Source organism: Lepus europaeus, chromosome 13 (assembly GCF_033115175.1).
Source record: "Lepus europaeus isolate LE1 chromosome 13, mLepTim1.pri, whole genome shotgun sequence".
Classification (NCBI taxonomy): Eukaryota; Metazoa; Chordata; class Mammalia; order Lagomorpha; family Leporidae; genus Lepus; species Lepus europaeus.
In genome coordinates, this window is record NC_084839.1 from 69,153,484 (window position 1) to 69,172,950 (window position 19,467).

At 45.9% G+C, this 19,467-nt stretch overlaps 1 protein-coding gene across 3 annotated transcripts; it reads right to left on the reverse strand.

Moving 5' to 3' along the window:
* Positions 1–2,377: 2,377 nt before the first annotated feature.
* TPRKB (TP53RK binding protein) lies at positions 2,378–11,619 on the reverse strand. 3 transcript variants are annotated; one of them, XM_062209671.1, is made up of 5 exons: positions 11,271–11,619; positions 7,734–7,896; positions 6,758–6,880; positions 4,609–4,785; positions 2,378–2,729 (listed from the first exon to the last, which is right to left on the reverse strand). In XM_062209671.1, exons 2-5 carry the CDS (start codon positions 7,872–7,874, stop codon positions 2,643–2,645), a joined length of 528 nt encoding a protein of 175 aa, XP_062065655.1. In that variant the 5' UTR covers positions 7,875–7,896; positions 11,271–11,619; the 3' UTR covers positions 2,378–2,642. The 3 variants fall into 3 exon arrangements, with proteins under 3 accessions (XP_062065655.1, XP_062065657.1, XP_062065656.1); XM_062209673.1 differs by lacking the exon at positions 11,271–11,619 and adding an exon at positions 11,154–11,223; XM_062209672.1 differs by lacking the exon at positions 11,271–11,619 and adding an exon at positions 11,041–11,128.
* Between the last annotated feature and the right edge of the window lie 7,848 nt (positions 11,620–19,467).

Sequence of the window (19,467 nt, forward strand, 5' to 3'; positions counted from 1 at the left end):
AGGGCTTTTCCATCCCAGGTTGGGCGGCGCTGTGTCTCATTTCACCCACGCTGTTTCAGGCTAAGGGAGCACAGAGGTTCCAGGCTGTGCTGTGCTCCAGCGCGCCCTCCTCCCCCCGAGATGAGCCAGGTTGTAATCCAGACAAGGATGAGCCCGTGCTTGAGGCCAGTGTGCCGACAGTTTTTACACTCGAGAGGTTGTGGTCAGTCCCTGTGCTCTGTGTCCCTGCACCCTTGCTGGTTCTGTTGCTTCCTCAGCACCCCGTGGCCTCAGTCACACACACCTTTTCATCCTGATGATTCTAATATGATTTGTGTTTAGAGACTATGCTTTGTATCATTTCAGTCCTTTTCCATGTACGGAGACTTGTTTTGCAGCATAGCACACGATCCACCCTAGAGAGAGCTTCACGTGTGCTATCTGATGCACAACGCATGCCCTGTTGGGGTGCACTGGGGAAGTCCAGTAGGTCTAGTTGGCTCATAGAGGTGTTCATCTTTTGTTTTTCTTTTTAAGACATTATTTATTTATTTGAGAGGTAGAGTTACGGAGAGAGAAACGTCTTCCATCTGCTGGTTCACTCTCCAAATGGCCCATCTGAAGCCAGGAGCTTCTTCCAGGTCTCCTGTGTGGGTGCAAGGGCACAAGCACTTGGGCATCTTCTGCTGCTTTCCCAGGCCACAGCAGAGAGCTGGATCAGAAGAGAAGCAGCCAGGACTACTACGCCACAGCACCGGCCCCTCATCTTCTATTTCCTTGTGGATCTTGTGTCTGTTCTATCCATTATTGAAAGTGAAGTATTGGAATCTCTAAGTATTATTGCTGAATGGTCTATTTCTGTTTTCAATTCTGTAAGTTTTTGCTTCAGGTATTTTGGGGCCCTACTAATCGGTGCGTATGTTTATTGAGAATAGTTCCATGTTCTTCCTGGATGGCCCTTATCTTATAAAATGTTCTTTGTCTCTGTTAACAGTTTCTGTGTCTAATATTAGTGTGGCCATTCTAGCTCTCTTCTGATTACTGTTTGCATATATTTTTTCCTTTTTTTAAAAAAAATCTATTCATTTGAAAGTGCAACAGAAACACACACACACACATACACAGAGGTCTTCCATCTGCGGATTCACTCCTCAAATTGCCACGACAGCTAGGTCTGGGCCAGGCTGTAGCCAGGAGCTAGGAACTCCACCCAGGTCTCTCCCATGGGTGGCAGGGGCCCAAACTCTTGGGCTGTTTTCCACTGCCTTCCCAGGTACATTAGCAAGAATATGGACCAGAAGTGGAACAACCAGGACTCAAATCAACACTCTGATAGGGGATGCTAATGTCACAAGTGTGGCTTACCCCACTGTTCCCATCAGCATCCATCCTTTTAATTTATTTGCATCTCTGCACATAAAGTGTGCTTCTTGTAAACAGCACGTAGTTGTCTCTGGGTAGGAGAGCTGAGTCTCTCTCTCTACATTTACTGTAATAACTGATAAAGTGGGTTTGTTTCTGCCATGCTATTTTTCCTGTCTTGCTGACTTTGCTTCCTCTAACTTCTCCATCACTGCCTTCCTTTTGTGTTAAATTAGTATTTTTTAGGGTGCCACTCTAAGTCCCTTGTTTATGTTTTTGAGTTGTTTTCTTAATGGTTGCCCTGGGGATTATAATTAGCATTTTTGAACAATCTAGTTTGGTTAAATGTTAACTTAATTTCAATAGAATATAAAGCTTTGGTTCAGTATGCCTCCATTCACTCTCTCTTCATGGTAATACTGTCATACAAATTATTATTATTATCATTATTATTATTATTATTATTTTTAGATATCCACTTCATTCATTTAAAAGGCAGAGTTACAGAGAGAGGCAGAGACAGAGAGAGGTCCTCCATCAGATGGCTCACTCCCCAAATGCCCGCATTGGCCGGGGCTAAGCTGATCCGAGCCAGGAGCCAGGAGCCTTCTCCAGGTCACTCACGTGGGTGCAGGGTCCCAGGCACTTGGGCCATCCTCCGCTGCCCTCCCAGGCCATAGCAGAGAGCTGGATCAGAAGTGGAGCAGCCCACCAAGGATGCCGGCACTTCAGGCCAGGGCCTCAACCTGCTGTGCCACAGCGTTGGCCCCACAAGTTACATCTTTACACATCATATATCCCCCAACATAATTTTGTAAATAATTGCTTATGTAGTTGCTTTATAGAGAAGAATAAGAATTACAAATTAAAGTAAATAATTAAACAGTGGTACCTCTATCTGCCTCTTAAAGTTGCTGATAGGAGTGAATGAATTTTACATGCAAAACAGGATCGAGAGGCCTCAGAAGGCAGGCAGAATGGGGAGGGATGCAAACTGCTGGCCAGAGAATTACTGAATTAAGAACTTGGTACACTGTAGGCATTCAACAGGTGGCTGCAGTTTTATTCCAATTATATAAAAATAAAATATATTCAAATAGAAAAATGGAAGGCTAGCAGGCAATAACAAGCTACAACAACAGTGAGTATCTCTTAAAAGAAGGACAAATAGGAGTAGCCTTTCTTTTCTTTTTATACCATTCTGTTTGAAAATTTTATGCAATTAATATACATTAATTTTATAATCAGAAAAATCAGTGTTGTCTTTAATGCTGAAAATTTCTGTTGATATTTCTGACATTTCACAAAACATCTTTTGTTGACATTCTACAAATGATACCATCTAATAATGTCCCAATACTTTCTTCTTGTGAGGACAGTTTATATATCTGTAAAGATGAAAGTCACATTAGGACTTGCTGATATGTTCATAAACTAGTAACTATCATTACACAGAAATATATAAGTTAAATTCCTCCTCATTCACTGATTGAATGGTGCGAAATCACAAACCACAAATGTGATTAAAATATTTCAAGTAGATAGCAATGCGTCACTTATTTAATACTCCCTTTAAACTACACTTATGAACATAAAAACCCAAAGTGTCTGGACATACAAATCAAATCTGCATCAATTTTAAAAGCATACATCTAGACATTAATGGCATACTAAATTTTACATTTTAAATGTACTATGTAAGCTTGATATTTAAAGGTATCTACTTTCTTTATAAAATTTGTTTGTTTTGAGAGACAGAGAGATGTATCTTCTGTCGTCTAGCTCTCTCCTCAGCTGCCTCTAACACCCAAGTTGGGCTAGGCTGAAGCAGGGAGGCCAGATCTCAATTGGCAGCTCCCACACGGATGACAGGGACCAAAACTTGAGCCATCATCTGCAGCCTCCCAGGGTGCACACTAGTAGGGAACTGGACTCAGAAGAGACTTGGGACTCAAACCCAGGCACTCTGATATTACATGCAGGCATCTCAAGCAGCATCTTAACCACTGTGCCAAATGCCTACTGCTTAAAGCATATACTTTCTCAACTGAGAATAGTTCATCAAGTAAGTTTCTAATTATATTGTACATAAACCTGCACCTTCTAGTTATATGAACATTTCATTTTTTTTAAAGATTTATTTTATTTATTTGAAAGGCGGAGTTAGAGAGGTAGAGAGAGAGGTCTTCAATCTGCTGGTTCACTCCCCAGATGGCCGCCAACAGATGGGGAGGGGCCAGGCCAAAGCCAGGAGGCAGAAGCTTCTTCCTGGTCTCCCATGTGGGTGTAGGGCCCCAAGCACTTGGGCTATCCTCCACTGCCTTACCAGGCACATCAGCAAGAGCTGGATCAGAAGTGGAGCAGTCGGGACTCGAACCATATGGGATGCTGGTGCTGCAGGCTGGGGCTTTAACCCACTGTGCCACAGTGCCAGGCCCTAAACATTTTTTAAAATAGTAAAAAAAGAAAAAAAAGGAAAAAGGTGCACAGCACTGACATTATTCCTCATCTGTCACACTCTCTATATAAATATATAGTTTTTCAGGGGCCAGTGTCATGGCATAGTAGGTAAAGCCACTGCCTGCAATGTCAGCATCCCATACGGGCACCAGTTCATGTCCCGGCTGCCCCACTTCCAATCCTCCATGGTAATGGCCTGGGAAAAACAGCAGAAGATGGCCCAAGTGCTTGAGCCTCTGCTACTTACATGGGAGACCTAGAAGAGCTCCTGGCTCATGGCTTCAGCCTGGCTCAGCCCTGGCTTGTTGTGGCCATTTTGGGGAATGAACCAGCAGGTAGATTTCTCTCTTGTTCTCTGTAGCTCTTTCAAATAAATAAAATCTTTTTAAAAAATGTGTGTACAGGGGGGCTGGCACTGTGGCATAGTGGGTAAAGCCACTGCCTGCAATGCTGGCATCCCACATGGGTGCTGGTTCGAGTCTCAGCTACTCCACTCAGCTACTCCAGTCCAGCTCTCTGCTATGGCCTGGGAAAGCAGTAAAAGATGGCTCAAGTCCTTGGGCCCCTGCACTGGCGTGGGAGACCCAGGAGAAGCTCCTGGCTCCTGGCTTCAGATCTTGCAGTTCTGGCCATTGTGGCCAATTGGGGAGTGAACCAGCAGATGGAAACCTCCCTCTCTCTCTCTTTCTTTCTCTCTCTCTCTCTGCCTCTCCTTCTCTGTGTAATTCTTTCAAATAAATCTTTAAAAAAAAAAAAAAGTGTGTGTGTGTGTATGTATGTATATATATATAAATAAGTTTTACAAACCTTTTTGACTTCTGTAATATTTGTTATTTCAGGAAGCTTTTCCAGAGAAACCTGCTGCCCTTCTACTTGAGATATTAGGTGTTCTTGATTTATTTGTTTTTCTCCCTCTTCAACGTAAACAATTAGAATTGAAGTATCATTTCCTGAGATACCAAATTTTTTCAAAGCTTCTGAAATCTAAGAAAAAATACAAACAAAATCCAAAAGCAACAAGATAATGAGTCAGTGTTTCCTGTATCTGAAACACCTCCTGGTCCACTTTCCTCCTTGGTACAGTTCTTCTTCACCTCGAAACAGCTGTCTGCCTGCTCTTCCCCTCAATCTTCCCTTTCCACCAACTACTGCTAGGGTCTCCAAGGCACCCCGTGCCTTTAGCTGACCTGGTTCCAATGGAATCAGGCCCAGACTCCTTGGCACTTCACATAAACAGCCCACCCCCAGGGCCCAAGTGACCCTCTAGCCACATGCCCTTGGCCTCTCTGGGCTTGGGGACCCTGTCAGATTTCACTCTGTCTCCTTCCCATGCTATCTGTCCCCCCCCCCCCTTTTTTTAAAGATTTATTTATTTATTCGAAAGTCAGAGTTACACAGATAGGAGAGGCAGAGAGAGAGAGAGAGAGAGAGAGAGAGGTCTTCCATCCGTTGGTTCACTCCCCAAATGGCTGCATTGGCCAGAGCTGTGCTGATCCGAAACCAGGAGCCTGGAACTTCCCCCAGGTCTCCCATGTGGGTGCAGGGGCCCAAGCACTTGAGCCATCTTCTGCTGCTTTCCCAGGCACATTAGCAGAGTTGGATCGGAAGTGCAGCAACCAGGACTTGAACTGGCCATATGGGATGCCAGCACCACAGGAGGTGGCTTACCCACTACCCCACAATGCCAGCTCCTAATTCAGTTAGCTCTTATTGGGAAAGCATTATTGTGATTATTTCAAGCTATGGACTCTTCCTGTGTAGTAGATGTGTGAGCAGGCTTTATTCCTTCACCTGTCAATCTACCATGCCTACCTTCCCAGGATGCACCTGTGTCTCATCCAGGTCCAAGAAGGAGATGCCATGATGGCCACATGGAAGTGGATGTGCCATAAAAATCTCAGAGAGCTCATGCATGCTAAGACCTCCCCTCCATTTGTTATTTAATTGACACCACCCCTACCTCATCAAAGCAGCTGATAACAGAGGAGGGGCCTTCTTTTGCCCTTTGCCATGCTTGGGGACCCTTCTCTGGCTTTTTTTCTCTTCTCATAGGCACTCTCTGGCCATTCATGACAGGTATTTCTAAGTGTGGGGCAGCCCACTCACCATGAATGTACATTCACTCCCACTTTTAAATAAAAACTGTTTTCACTTGTGCACTGTATTATGTCTCTGCTTTGAATTCTCTGTGCAAGGCCAGACCTAGAGTAAAGATTAAGATACCAGGGCCGGCGCTGTGGCATAGCAGGTAAAAGCCACCGCCTGCAGGGCTGGCATCCCATATGGGCGCTGGGTCGAGTCCTGGCTGCTCCACTTCTGATCCAGCTTCCTGCTAATACGCCTGGGAAAGCAGTAGATGATGGCCCAAGTCCTTGGGCCCCTGCACCTGTGTGAGAGACCCAGAAGAAGCTCCTGGCTCCCGATCAGCGCAGTTCCAGCCATTGTGGCCATTTGCTGAGTGAATCAGCAGATGGAATTCTCTCTCTCTGGCTCTGCCTTTCAAATAAATGAAACCTTAAAAAAAAAAAAAATAAGATATCTAGGCTCATATCACCAGTAAGTTCCTGGTACACAGAAAGAACACGACGTTTACAGGGAGAGTGAAACACGTGCCTGCTAACTCATCAATTGTCCGTGCCTAACGTTTGGTCATTGAGGTTTCTGCCTGTTTCTTAAGTCCTGACAATATTTTCCCAATCCCGTACGTTAAGACGGACAAACAAAACTAGCCTCCCTAGCTTAGCTCAACTTCTGTTTTTCTCACAGGCAAACTGGCTCCAAGGCTGACTCAACTATTCAGAGGCAGAGCTCCACTCAACTCTGTCCAGAGCTCTCTTTGCAATTATTCTGGTCTATTCCTAATAACTGGCTTGCAGGAACTCAGTCTCCGACCCATCTTTGGGGTACACACAGATCATCAGGACAAGGTCAAAAGAAATAGTGAATGCCACCTTACATTGTTGTTTGGGGAAAGGTTGAAAATAATTTCTGTAGACAGTGTTCTTGTCTTCATTTTTCCCAGTTTGTGGAGGTGAACGGCTTTGTTTGCTGCCACAAGTATCTGAAACGGATCGACAATCTACCAAAGAGAACAACAAGAATCAGAGATTCTGGCACACCCTGAAGACACGGCCTTATCCCAGGGTCGCTCCAGTGTCAAGCTGCCCTAGCTCATCACAATTCTTGTGGAGTTTATTTTCAAAACTATTACATCAAAGGTCTGGACACTGAAAAAAATCAGAATAGTAAACAATAAATAAATAGTAAGAATGTTTGACATTTACCCAGGGCTAATATTATCAGAAAGGTCCATTCTTAAACATTTTACCTGTATGATCTTTAATCCTCAAGGCTACCCACGGAAACTGATATTATTCACAGGTAGTAGCTGAGGAGACTGAGGCGGGCGTGTCAGGGTGTGAATCACAGCTCTCCCACCTAGGGAAGCTGGCTAAGTTAGAGGCAGAAAATGCCAGAACTCGCTTCACCAGGTTGTTGGGAAGGGTGAGTCAGAATTAGAAGAACGCCCACTTAGAGCAATCCTAGGAGCACATTAGTGCCACATAAAGGCTGGCTGTCACTTGCTCGGAGCTGCAGTAAGCAGCCGAGCTGTGGCTGGGTCCTGGTAACGTGATCTTAACCGCGGCACCATGTCTCTCCATACTGGCTTCCTCACAACGCTCATCTCACAGATGAGGAGCTGGGGTCCCTGGCGTCCACCATGGGGGTCAGCCACACCACCTTTCCTTTTCCCTCGGGCAGCGCCTGGTGCTTCTGCGTCCACTCACTGTTAAATTCAAGGTCGACCAAGTCTGAGTTGGATGAGAACTTTTTACTTGATGCTAAAATTTTAGGCTAACCAGTAGCATGGTGAGAAATGGCACAGCCTTAAATGCCTGCGTGGTGCCTTCATTCTCCCATTTTGTACTCACCACTGTAGGATTTATCAGTGAACCATCAATGGTGCCCTCCATGGCCTTTTTTCTCAGGTCTCCAGCATTTTTTACATCTTTAAACAACAAAAGGGTCACCCTGCATTCAGGAAACAGGTCCAGCTGGTGCGACAGCTGCATTTCACAGATAAGCAGGACTCCGCTGCACAAAGCCAAAAAGACTAATAGGTTTTCCTTTGTTAACATTTAATTCATTCCTTCACAAACCAGTATCCTTGCCAACAAATAAGTAAAAATAGCTTTAACGGCAGCACAGAACGGTTAAACTAGAAAACCCTGTTCCCAAGCACATCTGTCTTCCGAAGCCCACTGAGCTGTCTGTAGCTCCTTTACTGCTGCTGGAAGAAGTCTCACCAGCCAGTTTCTGCCTGTCCCGGTGAGGCAGGCTGGGGTGCAGGGGCTGCACCAGGGGGCTGCTTCCCAGCAGACAGCTAGCAGCAGAACACCTATGGGACTAATGAAACCTTACACTCAGCCTTTGTAACTTCTGGCTCACCACTTTGTATTTTAGCAAGACCTGCACACCCATGTTAAGGAATAAAAAAAAAAAATTTGAAAGATGAAGTATCACAACTGACCCAAAGATACTCATTCCACACATGGCAATTAGGTAGAGAGGACATGATTATTAAAGAATCAATAATATGTTGGCCCTTCCTTAGACACAGGCATAACACGGAAAGGATAGAAATGAAGATGTTTTATTTATTTGTTTTAGGTTTATTTATTTGAAAGACAGAGTTAGAAAGAGAGAGGAATCTTCCATCAATTGGCTCACTCCCCCAAAAGGCAGCAATGGCCAGGGCTGGGCCAGGCCAAAGCTGGGAGTCAGGAGCTCCTTCTGGGTCTCCCATATGGTGGTAGCAGCCCAAGCCCTTGAGCCATGTTGTGCTGCTTTCCCAGGCCCATTAGCAGGGAGTTCGATCAGAAGTGGAGTAGCTGGTACATGAACTGGCACCCGTATGGGATGATGGTGTCACAGGAAGCAGCTTAACCCACTATGCCAGAACGGTGGACCTAACAGACATTTTTAAAAGAATAAAAGACGGCCGGCACCGTGGCTTAACAGGCTAATCCTCCACCTTGCGGCGCCGGCACACCGGGTTCTAGTCCTGGTTGGGGCGCCGGATTCTATCCCGGTTGCCCCTCTTCCAGGCCAGCTTTCTGCTGTGGCCTGGGAGTGCAGTGGAGGATGGCCCAAGTCCTTGGGCCCTGCACCCACATGGGAGACCAGGAGAAGCACCTGGCTCCTGGCTTCGGATCAGCGAGATGCGCCGGCCACAGCGGCCATTGGAGGTTGAACCAACGGCAAAAAGGAAGACCTTTCTCTGTCTCTCTCACTATCCACTCTGCCTGTCCAAAAAATAAATAAATAAATAAATAAAAATAAAAGAATAAAAGACAATTTAAAGGGCCTATATTGTGGCATAGTAGGGTAGGCCGCTGCCTGCGAAACTGGCATCTCATATCAGCGATGGTTCGAGTACAGGCTGCTGCATTTGCAGTCCATCTCCCTGCTAATGTACCTGGAGAAGCAGCATCAGATGGCCCAAGTTCTTGGGCTTTTGTCACCCATATGGGAGACCCAGATGGAACTTGTCTCCCGGCTTCAGCTGGGCCCAGCCGGGGCGGATGCAGCTATTTGGGGAGTGAACCAGAGGATGTAAGATATTTCTGTTCCCACCCCCTCTTTGTAACTCTGCCTTTCAAAAAAAAAAAAAAAGACAGCTTGAGTAACTAGAATGGTGCTATGCTTTGGATATTAATCCAGTTGTCCTCCAAAGGCCTGGCAGTTAAAGGCTCGGTCCCCAAAGTCTTATGTTAATGTACCAAGATGGAAGCTTTATCCATTATCATTTCAGAGGCAGGGCCCTTCGGAAGTGATCAGATTGGGTTAGGTTGCTGGGTGGAGCCCCCAGGGACCATGGTGGCTTTCTAAGGAGCCGCAGACGGACACACTTGTCATGTGATGCTCTGTGCTACCTGGGACTCTTCCAGCTAGAATGCCATTACAGATACTGAACCAACAGGGCCACCTGATCTTAGGCTGTGAACCTCCAAACCAAGAGCAGAAATAATTCTCCTTCTCTCATAGTTTCCCAATCCGAGGTACTGCATTGTAGAAAGAAAAAAAGCTATTACAAATGACCTAACCACTTCCTTGAATGGAACATCTTTAAAGTCTTAATGAGGTATTTGGGTAGGAAAATCTGATGGGGCCATTTTGTCCTTTTACCTGGTGGGTCCCAGATTTCTTTTTCTCAAGGAATTATTTGGAAATGTGAAGATTACATAACAAGATGCTCTTGTCGTTTTATCAGTGAAAAGTTGAAAACCTATCCAGCCAATGACAGGATTGGTTGTAACTAAATAGCCATTTACAACTGTAGCCTTGATGACGTATGAAAACAGCAATAAATAACATTAAATAAAAACACCTGAAAAAGCAAAATGTGGGGTCTTTTAAAAAGTTATTGACTTGCTAGAATACCTGACATTTTCTGTTGCAAGCAGAAAAGTAAATGTGTTAAAATGTCCTGACACATGGTTCATTCAACCTCTAGTCATGCTGATGTCCAATGAAAAAGATACAGAAAAATAATCATAATAATCTCAATTACCAAACGATGCACACACACACACACAAAGGAAACACCAACATATGGTCATCTTGAGTAATAAGATTATTAGGTGACTTTATTGTCTTTTACAGAACTATTCTGTTGTACATGTTCTGACTTTCCTATGATGAGCACACAAACTTGAGTACATAACATTAGGGAGGATATTTTTTTTTTTAGCGCTAGAAGAAAAGAATCTTAGAAGCCCTGGACATGGTTTGCTTGTGTTTGGCGCGATTCACTCCCTGGGAGGGCAGAGATTTACCAGCTGTGGGGCGTGCTGAACTGCCCCCCAGCTCGAGTACATCGGATGCGTTCAGTCTCCCCGCTCCCGGCCGCCCGCCCCATCTACGGCAGCGGCCCGGCGAGAGCGGCCTCCTCACAACTCCGCCTGCCGTCCTCGGACCCGGCCGCCCGCCCCATCTACGGCAGCGGCCCGGCGAGAGCGGCCTCCTCACAACTCCGCCTGCCGTCCTCGGACCCGGCCGCCCGCCCCATCTACGGCAGCGGCCTGTCGAGAGCGGTCTCCTCACAACTCCGCCTGCCGTCCTCGGACCCGGCCGCCCGCCCCATCTACGGCAGCGGCCCGGCGAGAGCGGCCTCCTCACAACTCCGCCTGCCGTCCTCGGACCCGGCCGCCGTCACAGCCACCTCTCCACACGCACCTCAGACCTCGCCCGGCGGCTCCGGGAACGCAGCCTCAGCTGTCAGCCACCGCAGCCCGGCAGGGCGTCCCGGCGACCCTCACCTCCCACGGGCTCCCTCCCTTCCCGCCCACCTGCTCGAGCGCTCAGCGATGGAGAAACACCGAAGCGAAGCCCCGTACACCCGCAAGAACACCGCTACCACCGCCCGCCCTCCCAGCCCGGCCCGCGGGCTCGCAGGCAGAACTCACCGGCCGCCTCCGGTCCGTCCTCGAAGAACTCCGGCTGGGAAACCAAGCTCTCGGCTTCCGGAAGTGGTGCCCAGTCCCCGCCCTCCCCGAGCCGCTTCCGGCTAGGCCAAAGCGTTGTCCCAGACGAGCTCCGCACGGGCCTCCGCTGCCGGAGAGCCCAAGGTCCTTTTCGGGACTGTTTGCCTCGGGATCTCACAGCGGTCTTTTAGGGAGGAGGCCCTGGAGCCGACAGCGCTCCGATTTGCATATCGATATGGAAAGTATGTGGCCCTGAACGCTCGGCCTCCAGGAGAAGAAGTTTTCAAACTGTCTTCCGTGTTTTCAGGCTGCCGCCCATCTTTATCCTTTGCAGGGGAGACAGGTCAGTAGGCTGTGGAGAACAGGAGGAGGGCGGGGCGCCTGCCAGGCTGTGGGTGGAGAAAGATCGCACCACAAAAAGCCAGCAGGTCTGCAAGCAAGCTGCTGAATCTGGGACCAGTGTTCCAGGCAACGAAGAGAGTTCAGCGGTTCTGAGATAAGGCCTCGGAGCCTTTTACAGTGTGGCTTGAATGCAGTGGAGAGGGGAGACAGCGGTGTGTGTATTTTAAATGTATTCTGACAGAAGACGCACAGTACCAAGTGTTGTCAAAGATGCAGAACCGGAGCCGCCTTAGCACCGAAGTTCCAAGTATAAAGTGGCAAAGCAACCTGGGAAAAGTTTCAGTTTGTTTTTAAGAATTTAAATGTGGGGCTGTGCTGTGGTGTAGTGGGTAAAGCCGCCGCCTGCAGTGCCGGCATCCCATATGGGCTGCTCCACTTCTGATTCAGCTCCCTGCTGATGTGCCTGGGAAAGTGGAAACAGCCCAAGACCTTGGGCCCCTGAACCCTTGTAGGAGACTCGGAAGAAGCCCCTGGCTTCGGATCATTCCATTTGGGGAGTGAACCAGTGGATGGAAGGCCTCTCTCTCTGCCTCTGCCTCTCTGTAATTCTTTCAAATAAATAAATATCTTAAAAAAAAAAAAAAAAAAACCTTAAATGTATGCATACCACACTCAGCAATTCCATTCCTTGACATTTCCCTGGGAGAAATGGAAGCATGTCTATGCAAATCTTGCATGAAGCAGGCTCACTGTGCACTGGGTACCAACTCAGCCTGAGTCGTGTGAGAGAGGACCCCCTACCCCTCAACCCCCAACAAACACACACACAGATAGGCAATGAAGCCCAACAGAAGGCACAGCGTTTCAAACTGCTCTCTCAAAGCTCAGGAAAGCTGCCCAGGGTGGATAGGATCCTGTCAGCATATGTTCCCCTTGCATTCTAGAAAACAACCAACTCTTAAGTATTTTCTTCATTTTTATTTCAAAGACAGAGATCTCTCATCCATGGTTCATTCCCCAAAATGCCAGCCAGAGCCAGGCCAAAGCCAAGATCGCAGAACTCAATCCAGATCTTCCACATGGGTGACAAGGACCCAAGTACTTGAGCCATTATCTGCTGCTTCCAGGGTGCGGATAAACAAGAAGCTGGATCAAAAGTGGAGCAGCTGGGACTCCAACCAGGCACTCTGATATGGGAGGCAGACATCCCAATGGGTTACTTAACCACTGTGTCATCTGAACCCCACTCTGGGATTTACACCTCAGGGGTCCACAATGACACATAGGGTTAAAGCATTTAAAAGACATCATGTTCCCAACAGAGCTCAGCTGTTCTGGACAGTCCCTCTTTTATCAAAAGATGTTGCATTTTTGTTATTGAGATCTACACATAAGAAAGGGGGACAAACTAGGCCAGATCAAGGGTACCAGCAGAACTGTCCTACAGTCTCTACATGAATGTTCATATCAACTTTACAGCCAAAAGCTGCATATAATAACATCATATGGATAAAGAACATCAATGGATAAACAAACTGATAAATTCCTAAAATGAAATACTGTTTAGTAACAAAAAAGAAAACTGGTTCCAACAGTACATATTTGTAACATGGATGAACCTGACAAAAACATGTTCAGCCAAAATGGGGTCAATGTCATGGCACAGTGGGTAAGTGCTACCTGCAACACTGGCATCCCATATCGGTACTCGTTTGAGTCCCAGTTGCTCCACTTCTGATCCAGCTCCTTGCTAATGTGCCTGGGAAAGCAGCAGCAGGTGGTGCAAATGCTTGGGCTTCTGCCACTCACACAGGAGACCAGGATGGAGCTCTAGACTCCTGGTTTCAGCCTGGCCCAGCCCTGGCCATTGCAACCATTTGAGAAGTCAACCAGTAGATAGATCTCTCTCTCCCTCCCTCTCTGTGACTCTGCCTTTCAAATAAAAAATTGGGGGGTGGGGGGGAGGCGGGGAGCCGCACTGTGGCATAGTGGGTAAAAGCTGCCAGCTGCAGTGCTGGCATCCCATATAGGCACCGGTTTGAGACCTGGCTGCTCCACTTCTGATCCAGCTCTGCTATGGCCTGGTAAAACAGTAGAAGATGGCCCTAGTCCTTGGGTCCTTGCACTCATGTGGAAGACCTGGAAGAAGCTCCTGGCTCCTGGCTTTGGATTGGCCCAGTTCTGACTGCTTTGGGGAGTGAAGCAGCAGATGGAAGAGCTCTCTTTTCTCTCTGCCTCTGCCTCTCTGTAACTTTGCCTTTCAAATAAATAAATAAATCTTTAAAAAAAAATTTTTTTTAAAAAGGTGAGAACCTAAAATTACATTACTGGATGAATCAATTTTTATTAAAACTAAGAATTCTAGTGACTGAAAGCAAACCAATGGTTGCTAAAGATGGGGGAGTAGCAGACACTACTGGAAGACCCCAAAAGAACCTTCAGGGTAAAGCCAATATTCTCTGTCTTGATGGGGTGTTACTAACAAATTCACCAAATTATGCACTTGGGAAAAACAGTTTATAAATGATGCCTCATTAAGATTGATTTTATTTATCTATTTTTAAAGATTTATTTGAAAAGCAGAGAGAGAGAGAGAGAGTCTTCTATCTGCTGGTTCACTCCCCAGATGGCTATAACGGCCAGAGCTGCACTGATCCAAAGCCAGGAGTTAAGAGCTTTTTCTGGGTCTCCCATGAGGGTGCAGGGGCCCAAGGACTTGGGCCACTTCCACTGCTCCCCCAGGCCACAGCAAAGAGCTGGATCGGAAGTGGAGCAGCCAGGACTCAACCAGTGTTAATTAAAAGACAGACATTGGGGGGGCTGGTGCCATGGTGTAGTTAGTAAAGCTGCCGCCTACAGTGCCGGCATGCCATATGGGAACCAGTTCAAGTCCCAGCAGCTCCACTTCCAATCCAGCTCTCTGCTATGGCCTGGGAAAGCAACAGAAGATGGCCCAAGTCCTTGGGTCCCTGCACGTATGTGGGAGACTCGGAAGAAGCTCCTGGCTCCAGATCAGCCTCGCTCTGGCTGTTGCAGCCAATTGGGGAGTGAACCAGTGGATGGAGGACCTCTCTCTCTCTCTCTCTCTCTCTGTCTATGCCTCGCCTTCTCTGTGTAAATGACTTTCAAATAAATAAATAAATCTTAAAAAAGAAAAAAAAAACAGACAGATATTAGGCAGGCATGGGACAGCAAGTTCAGTTACATCTTGGGGTACCTGCCTTCTGTATCAGAACGTTTAGTTCAAATCCCACTCCTCTGCTTCCTGCTAATGCATTTGAGAAGCAGCAGATGATGGCCAAGTATCTAAGTTCCTGCCACCCATGCATGAGGCTCAATGGAATCCTAGACTCCAGGCTTTGGCCTGGCCCACCCCTGGCTACTGCAGGCCATTTGCAGGGTGAACCATTAGATGAAAGATTTTTCTCTCCCTGTCACTCTGCCTTTCAAATATATATTTTATATAAATTATAAAAGTCAAATAAAATGGACATTTGAAAAATTGTCTCTGTTCCTAGTGGCTCATTTTTATCTACCAAAAGGTGAAAATAACTCAAATAATCAAGTGAACAGATGAACAAATAATGGAGTACAACTCAGTAATAAAAGGGAAACTCCTTACATAAAGTAACATGGATGAATCTCAATTATGCTGAATAAAAGCAGCCAGACATAAAGAGTACACACTATATTGTTCCATTTATATAAAACTGACCTACAGGTTCTATTATCTATAGATCAGTGGTTGCTCGGATAGTGGGCCTGGGGTAGAAATGTAATTACCAAGGGGCATGAGGAAAGTTTGAGGCAAGAGGTATGTTCTGCCTTGATGGTAATGGATTCATAATGTATTTAAGTCAAAGCAGGTCACACAGTATAACTTAAAAAAATGTACTGTGTATTGCATGTCAATTATTTCTTATGCTGTTTAAACAATGAAGCAATACTGTATCTTTATTAGAATAGGCAAAATAAAAAACACAATACTAAGTGTGTAAGTAACTGGAACTCTCATACTTTGTTGATGGGCATTGAAATAGTGGCACCATTTAAAAAAAAATTATTTATTTACTTATTTATTTGAAAGTCAGAGTCAGAGAGAACAGGGGCTGGGTGAGGCTGAAGCCAGGAACCTAGTATTCCATCCAGGTCTCCCACACGGGGGTAAAGGCACACACACTTGGGCCATCTTTTGCTGCTTTCGCAGGTGCATTAACAGGGAGCTAGATAAGAAGTGGAGCAGCTGGGATGTGAACCCGCACCCATATGGCATGCCAGCATCATAGGCGGTAGCTTAACTCACTGTGCTACAACGCCAGCCCAGTGGAGCCATTTTGGAAAAGCATGACAGTTTCTTATAAAATTAAACATACCCTCATCCCATAAAAGTAGTGCCACTCCAGGAGAAATAAAAACATGTTCACATAAAAACCCATGTGCAAAAGTTCATGGCAACTTTATTAAAAATTTAAAAGCTGTAAATGACCCAAATATCCTTCAACTAGTATATGACAAACTAAAGCATACTTATACAATGGAACACTATTTTAGCAAAAGGGAATAAACTGTGGATGCACTCAGTGACATGGATGGATCTCAAAAGCAGTGCGCTAAATGAAATAAGCCATTTTTTAAAATAAAATTTATTTATCTAAAAGGTAGAGTGAGGGACAGAGAAGGATATCTTCCATTTCCTGGTTCATTCCCCAAATGGCCACAACAGCCAGAGTTAGGCCAGGTCAAAGGCAAGGACCCAAGAACTTGGGCCATGAGCCACTGCTTTTCCAGGTGCATTAACAGGAAGCTGGATCAGAAGCTGAGCAGCTGGGACTCACACTCTGATACGGGAGGCTGGTGTTGTAAGTGGCGGCTTAACTTGCTGCCCTATAACACCGACCCCAAGAAGGTACATTTGAAAGGTTATATGCCCCATGAGTGCACTTACGTGACATCCCACAAGCGGCAACTCGATAGCCATGAAGATCAGAACTGCAGCTGCTGGGGCCTGTGTTGGCTGGATGACTGGCTGCTAAATGGCCTGGCGGGAATATGGGAAGGGGTGGAACTGCTCCATATTTTGGTTGTGGTAGTTACAAAATGCTGGTCAAACTGATAGAACTGTATATTAAAAAAGGATGCATCTTACTGTTTTTCTTAAAAAAAAAAAAAAAAAAAAAAAGGAAAAAAGTCATCCCCCAAATAAGGCTGATTCTTTATGTACAGCTGTAGGGGTATAGGCCCTATGTATCAAATTAGAATTTTCTAAGATAACAACCTTGTTCTCTGCAACATGAGAGTACTTCAAATTTCATGGAAAAATAATGAAAAGTTTTAGGGCCAAAAAGGAAACAGATGCAGTTTTTCAAAGTATTCATCTGCTAAGAACTTTCTGAAGACCCCCTCACACAGACTTGCTAACTTCGCCCGTTACTATGCATTTACAATGACACTAACATGAGATGTGCTTTCTAAACAGATGGGGCATGTGAAACACTCAGACTCCAAAAACTACTCCCATCTAATGTGAAAAGAACCCCAAAAGGGAAATCGGTTGTTTAAAAAAACAAAAACAAAAACTTTGTGAGCAAATAAGAGAAAGCAGCTCCAAGGTTCCAATCACAAAATAATGTGAAAGGAGAAATGTTGACTACTCTCATTTGATCAGTACAGTTATACACATGTAGTGAAATATTAATAAAATTTCATTTAAAAAAAAATTTCTTTATGTAAGAGGTATTAGCGAGACAGGCAGACAGAGTTAGTTCACTATCCAAATTCCCACAATGGCTGGGCCAGGGCTGGAGAAAGAAGCCAGGAACACAGTCCAAGTCCCTCCTGTGGGTGGCAGGAACCCAATTATTTGAGCCATGCTACCTGCTGCCTCCCAGGGTCTACATTAGCAGGAAGCTGGAATCAGAGCTTGGAACTCCAGGCAGTCTAATGTGAGATGCAGACACACCTAGGCTAAACACCCACTCTGAAACCCATAATCCTTGACAAGCCATTATCATGACCTGTCATCTCCATGTTCTTTGGAGGTATAAATATTCACAGGGTTTTTCAACATCACATCAGTGGCAGCGATCTAGTACTTTTCTCTCTCATATGCAAGACTGAACAATTAAAAGCTAGACTGTCTGCTTTTTCAACAAGAATCTGAATGTCTTGGCCTAAGTCCTAGAGAAAGCAGAGCCTGAGGCAAGAATCTGGTATCTTGTCTGGGATGTGTTTCATTAACCAGGGCCCCCATGGAGCTGATTCTGGATCCTCACCTCGCCCTTCAGCGGCAGCTCAGAAAGCAAGATCCCACAGCCCTTGGCATAGCGTTTCCTCCGTCCCAAAACGGGGACACGTCTGAGAACACAGAGGCCTTGATGTCAGGGAGCTCAGAAAACTTTTGCTGTCACCACAGAGGAGGGGAGTTAAGGGGTTGAATTCTAAGACTGCTCTGGAACCTGTGTTTCAGACAGAATGAGATAAAAATTAAATAAATGCTAAATCATGATACAAGGCACCTTGTAGACAAGGGATCATTCACTTGAGATCTTGAGTATGGATTGGGAAGGAGGCTTTACTGAGGTGGAGTGGCCCAAACAGTGAGAAGGATTTGCTCACAGAGACCACAGGAGACACATTATGGCAAAGGGATCAAGACGAAAGACAAAGAATATCGTGCCATAAGCACAGGTTAACACAAGATACAGGCAAAAATCGAAGGGAGCAAAGCAGATGGTTCTGAAGGGTCTGCACGCAGTCAGGCTGCCGAAAGCCTTGCCAGTGGGCTGCACGTGCATCTCAAGGCCACGGGGCACTCAGCATTTCCAGGTGGGAATAACAAGAAGGAACTCGTCCTCAGAGCAGAATTCTGGGGCAGTCAGAATCACACTGACAAGAAGGTGCACACAGAATGCTAGTCCGGACTTATCCAGGGAAGTAAGTCAGAACAAGGTCATGAGTGTGGACCCTATCCAAGATGACTGGCATCCTCGTAAGTGAGGAAAATATGGACACAGAGGGAAAGCTGTGGGAGCACACAGGGCAAAAACAGCACCCACAAGACAAGAAGGGCCTCCAAAGAAACCAACCTGGCCAGCAGGTTTGAGCTGGGACTACTGGTCTCCAGAATTGGGAGAAAATATGTTTCTGTAGCTTATACCCAGTCTGCGGTACCCTGCTTTGGCAGCCCTAGTAAACTAATATAAGTACACACTGAACTTGGAACAGGTCAAGAGGACACCAAGAAAGATTTCAAACAAAAACAGAATCATGCATATACCTATATTAAGAGATATTTTGTCACCCTGTGGTCTGTGATGAGCAGTTACTTGGTAACATGAACTCAGAACCCTGTTCAAGCAACAGTGGGAAACAACTGTGAGAGCCACTCTACCAGAGCGACAGCCTCATCTGTCACAGCAGGAACTTCACAGATAACGTCACAGATTTAAAAACCAAGAAGTGACAATATATTATTTAAATAAGGGAGGCAAATACCCAATATGATGAAAAAATACAAAGTATTGGGAAATGAGTCAGGGGCAAGGGCAGGGAAGAGGGCTGCTCTTTTTTGTGGTGATCTTGGTGGAACTATTTGAATTTTAAACTACTCTTGTGGTTTTATTTTAAATACGAATTAAAAATTATATGGGACCAGCACTGTGGCATAGCAGATAAAGCCACTGCCTGCAATACCAGCATCCCATATTGGCACCAGTTTGAGTTCCGGCTGCTCCACTCCTTATGGGCGCCAGTTCACCTTTCCAAACACAGTTGCTGGTCCCTTTAGCCAGAAACCTTTCATAGGTACTATGCAAGAAGGCAGAAGCAGTGGTTTTTT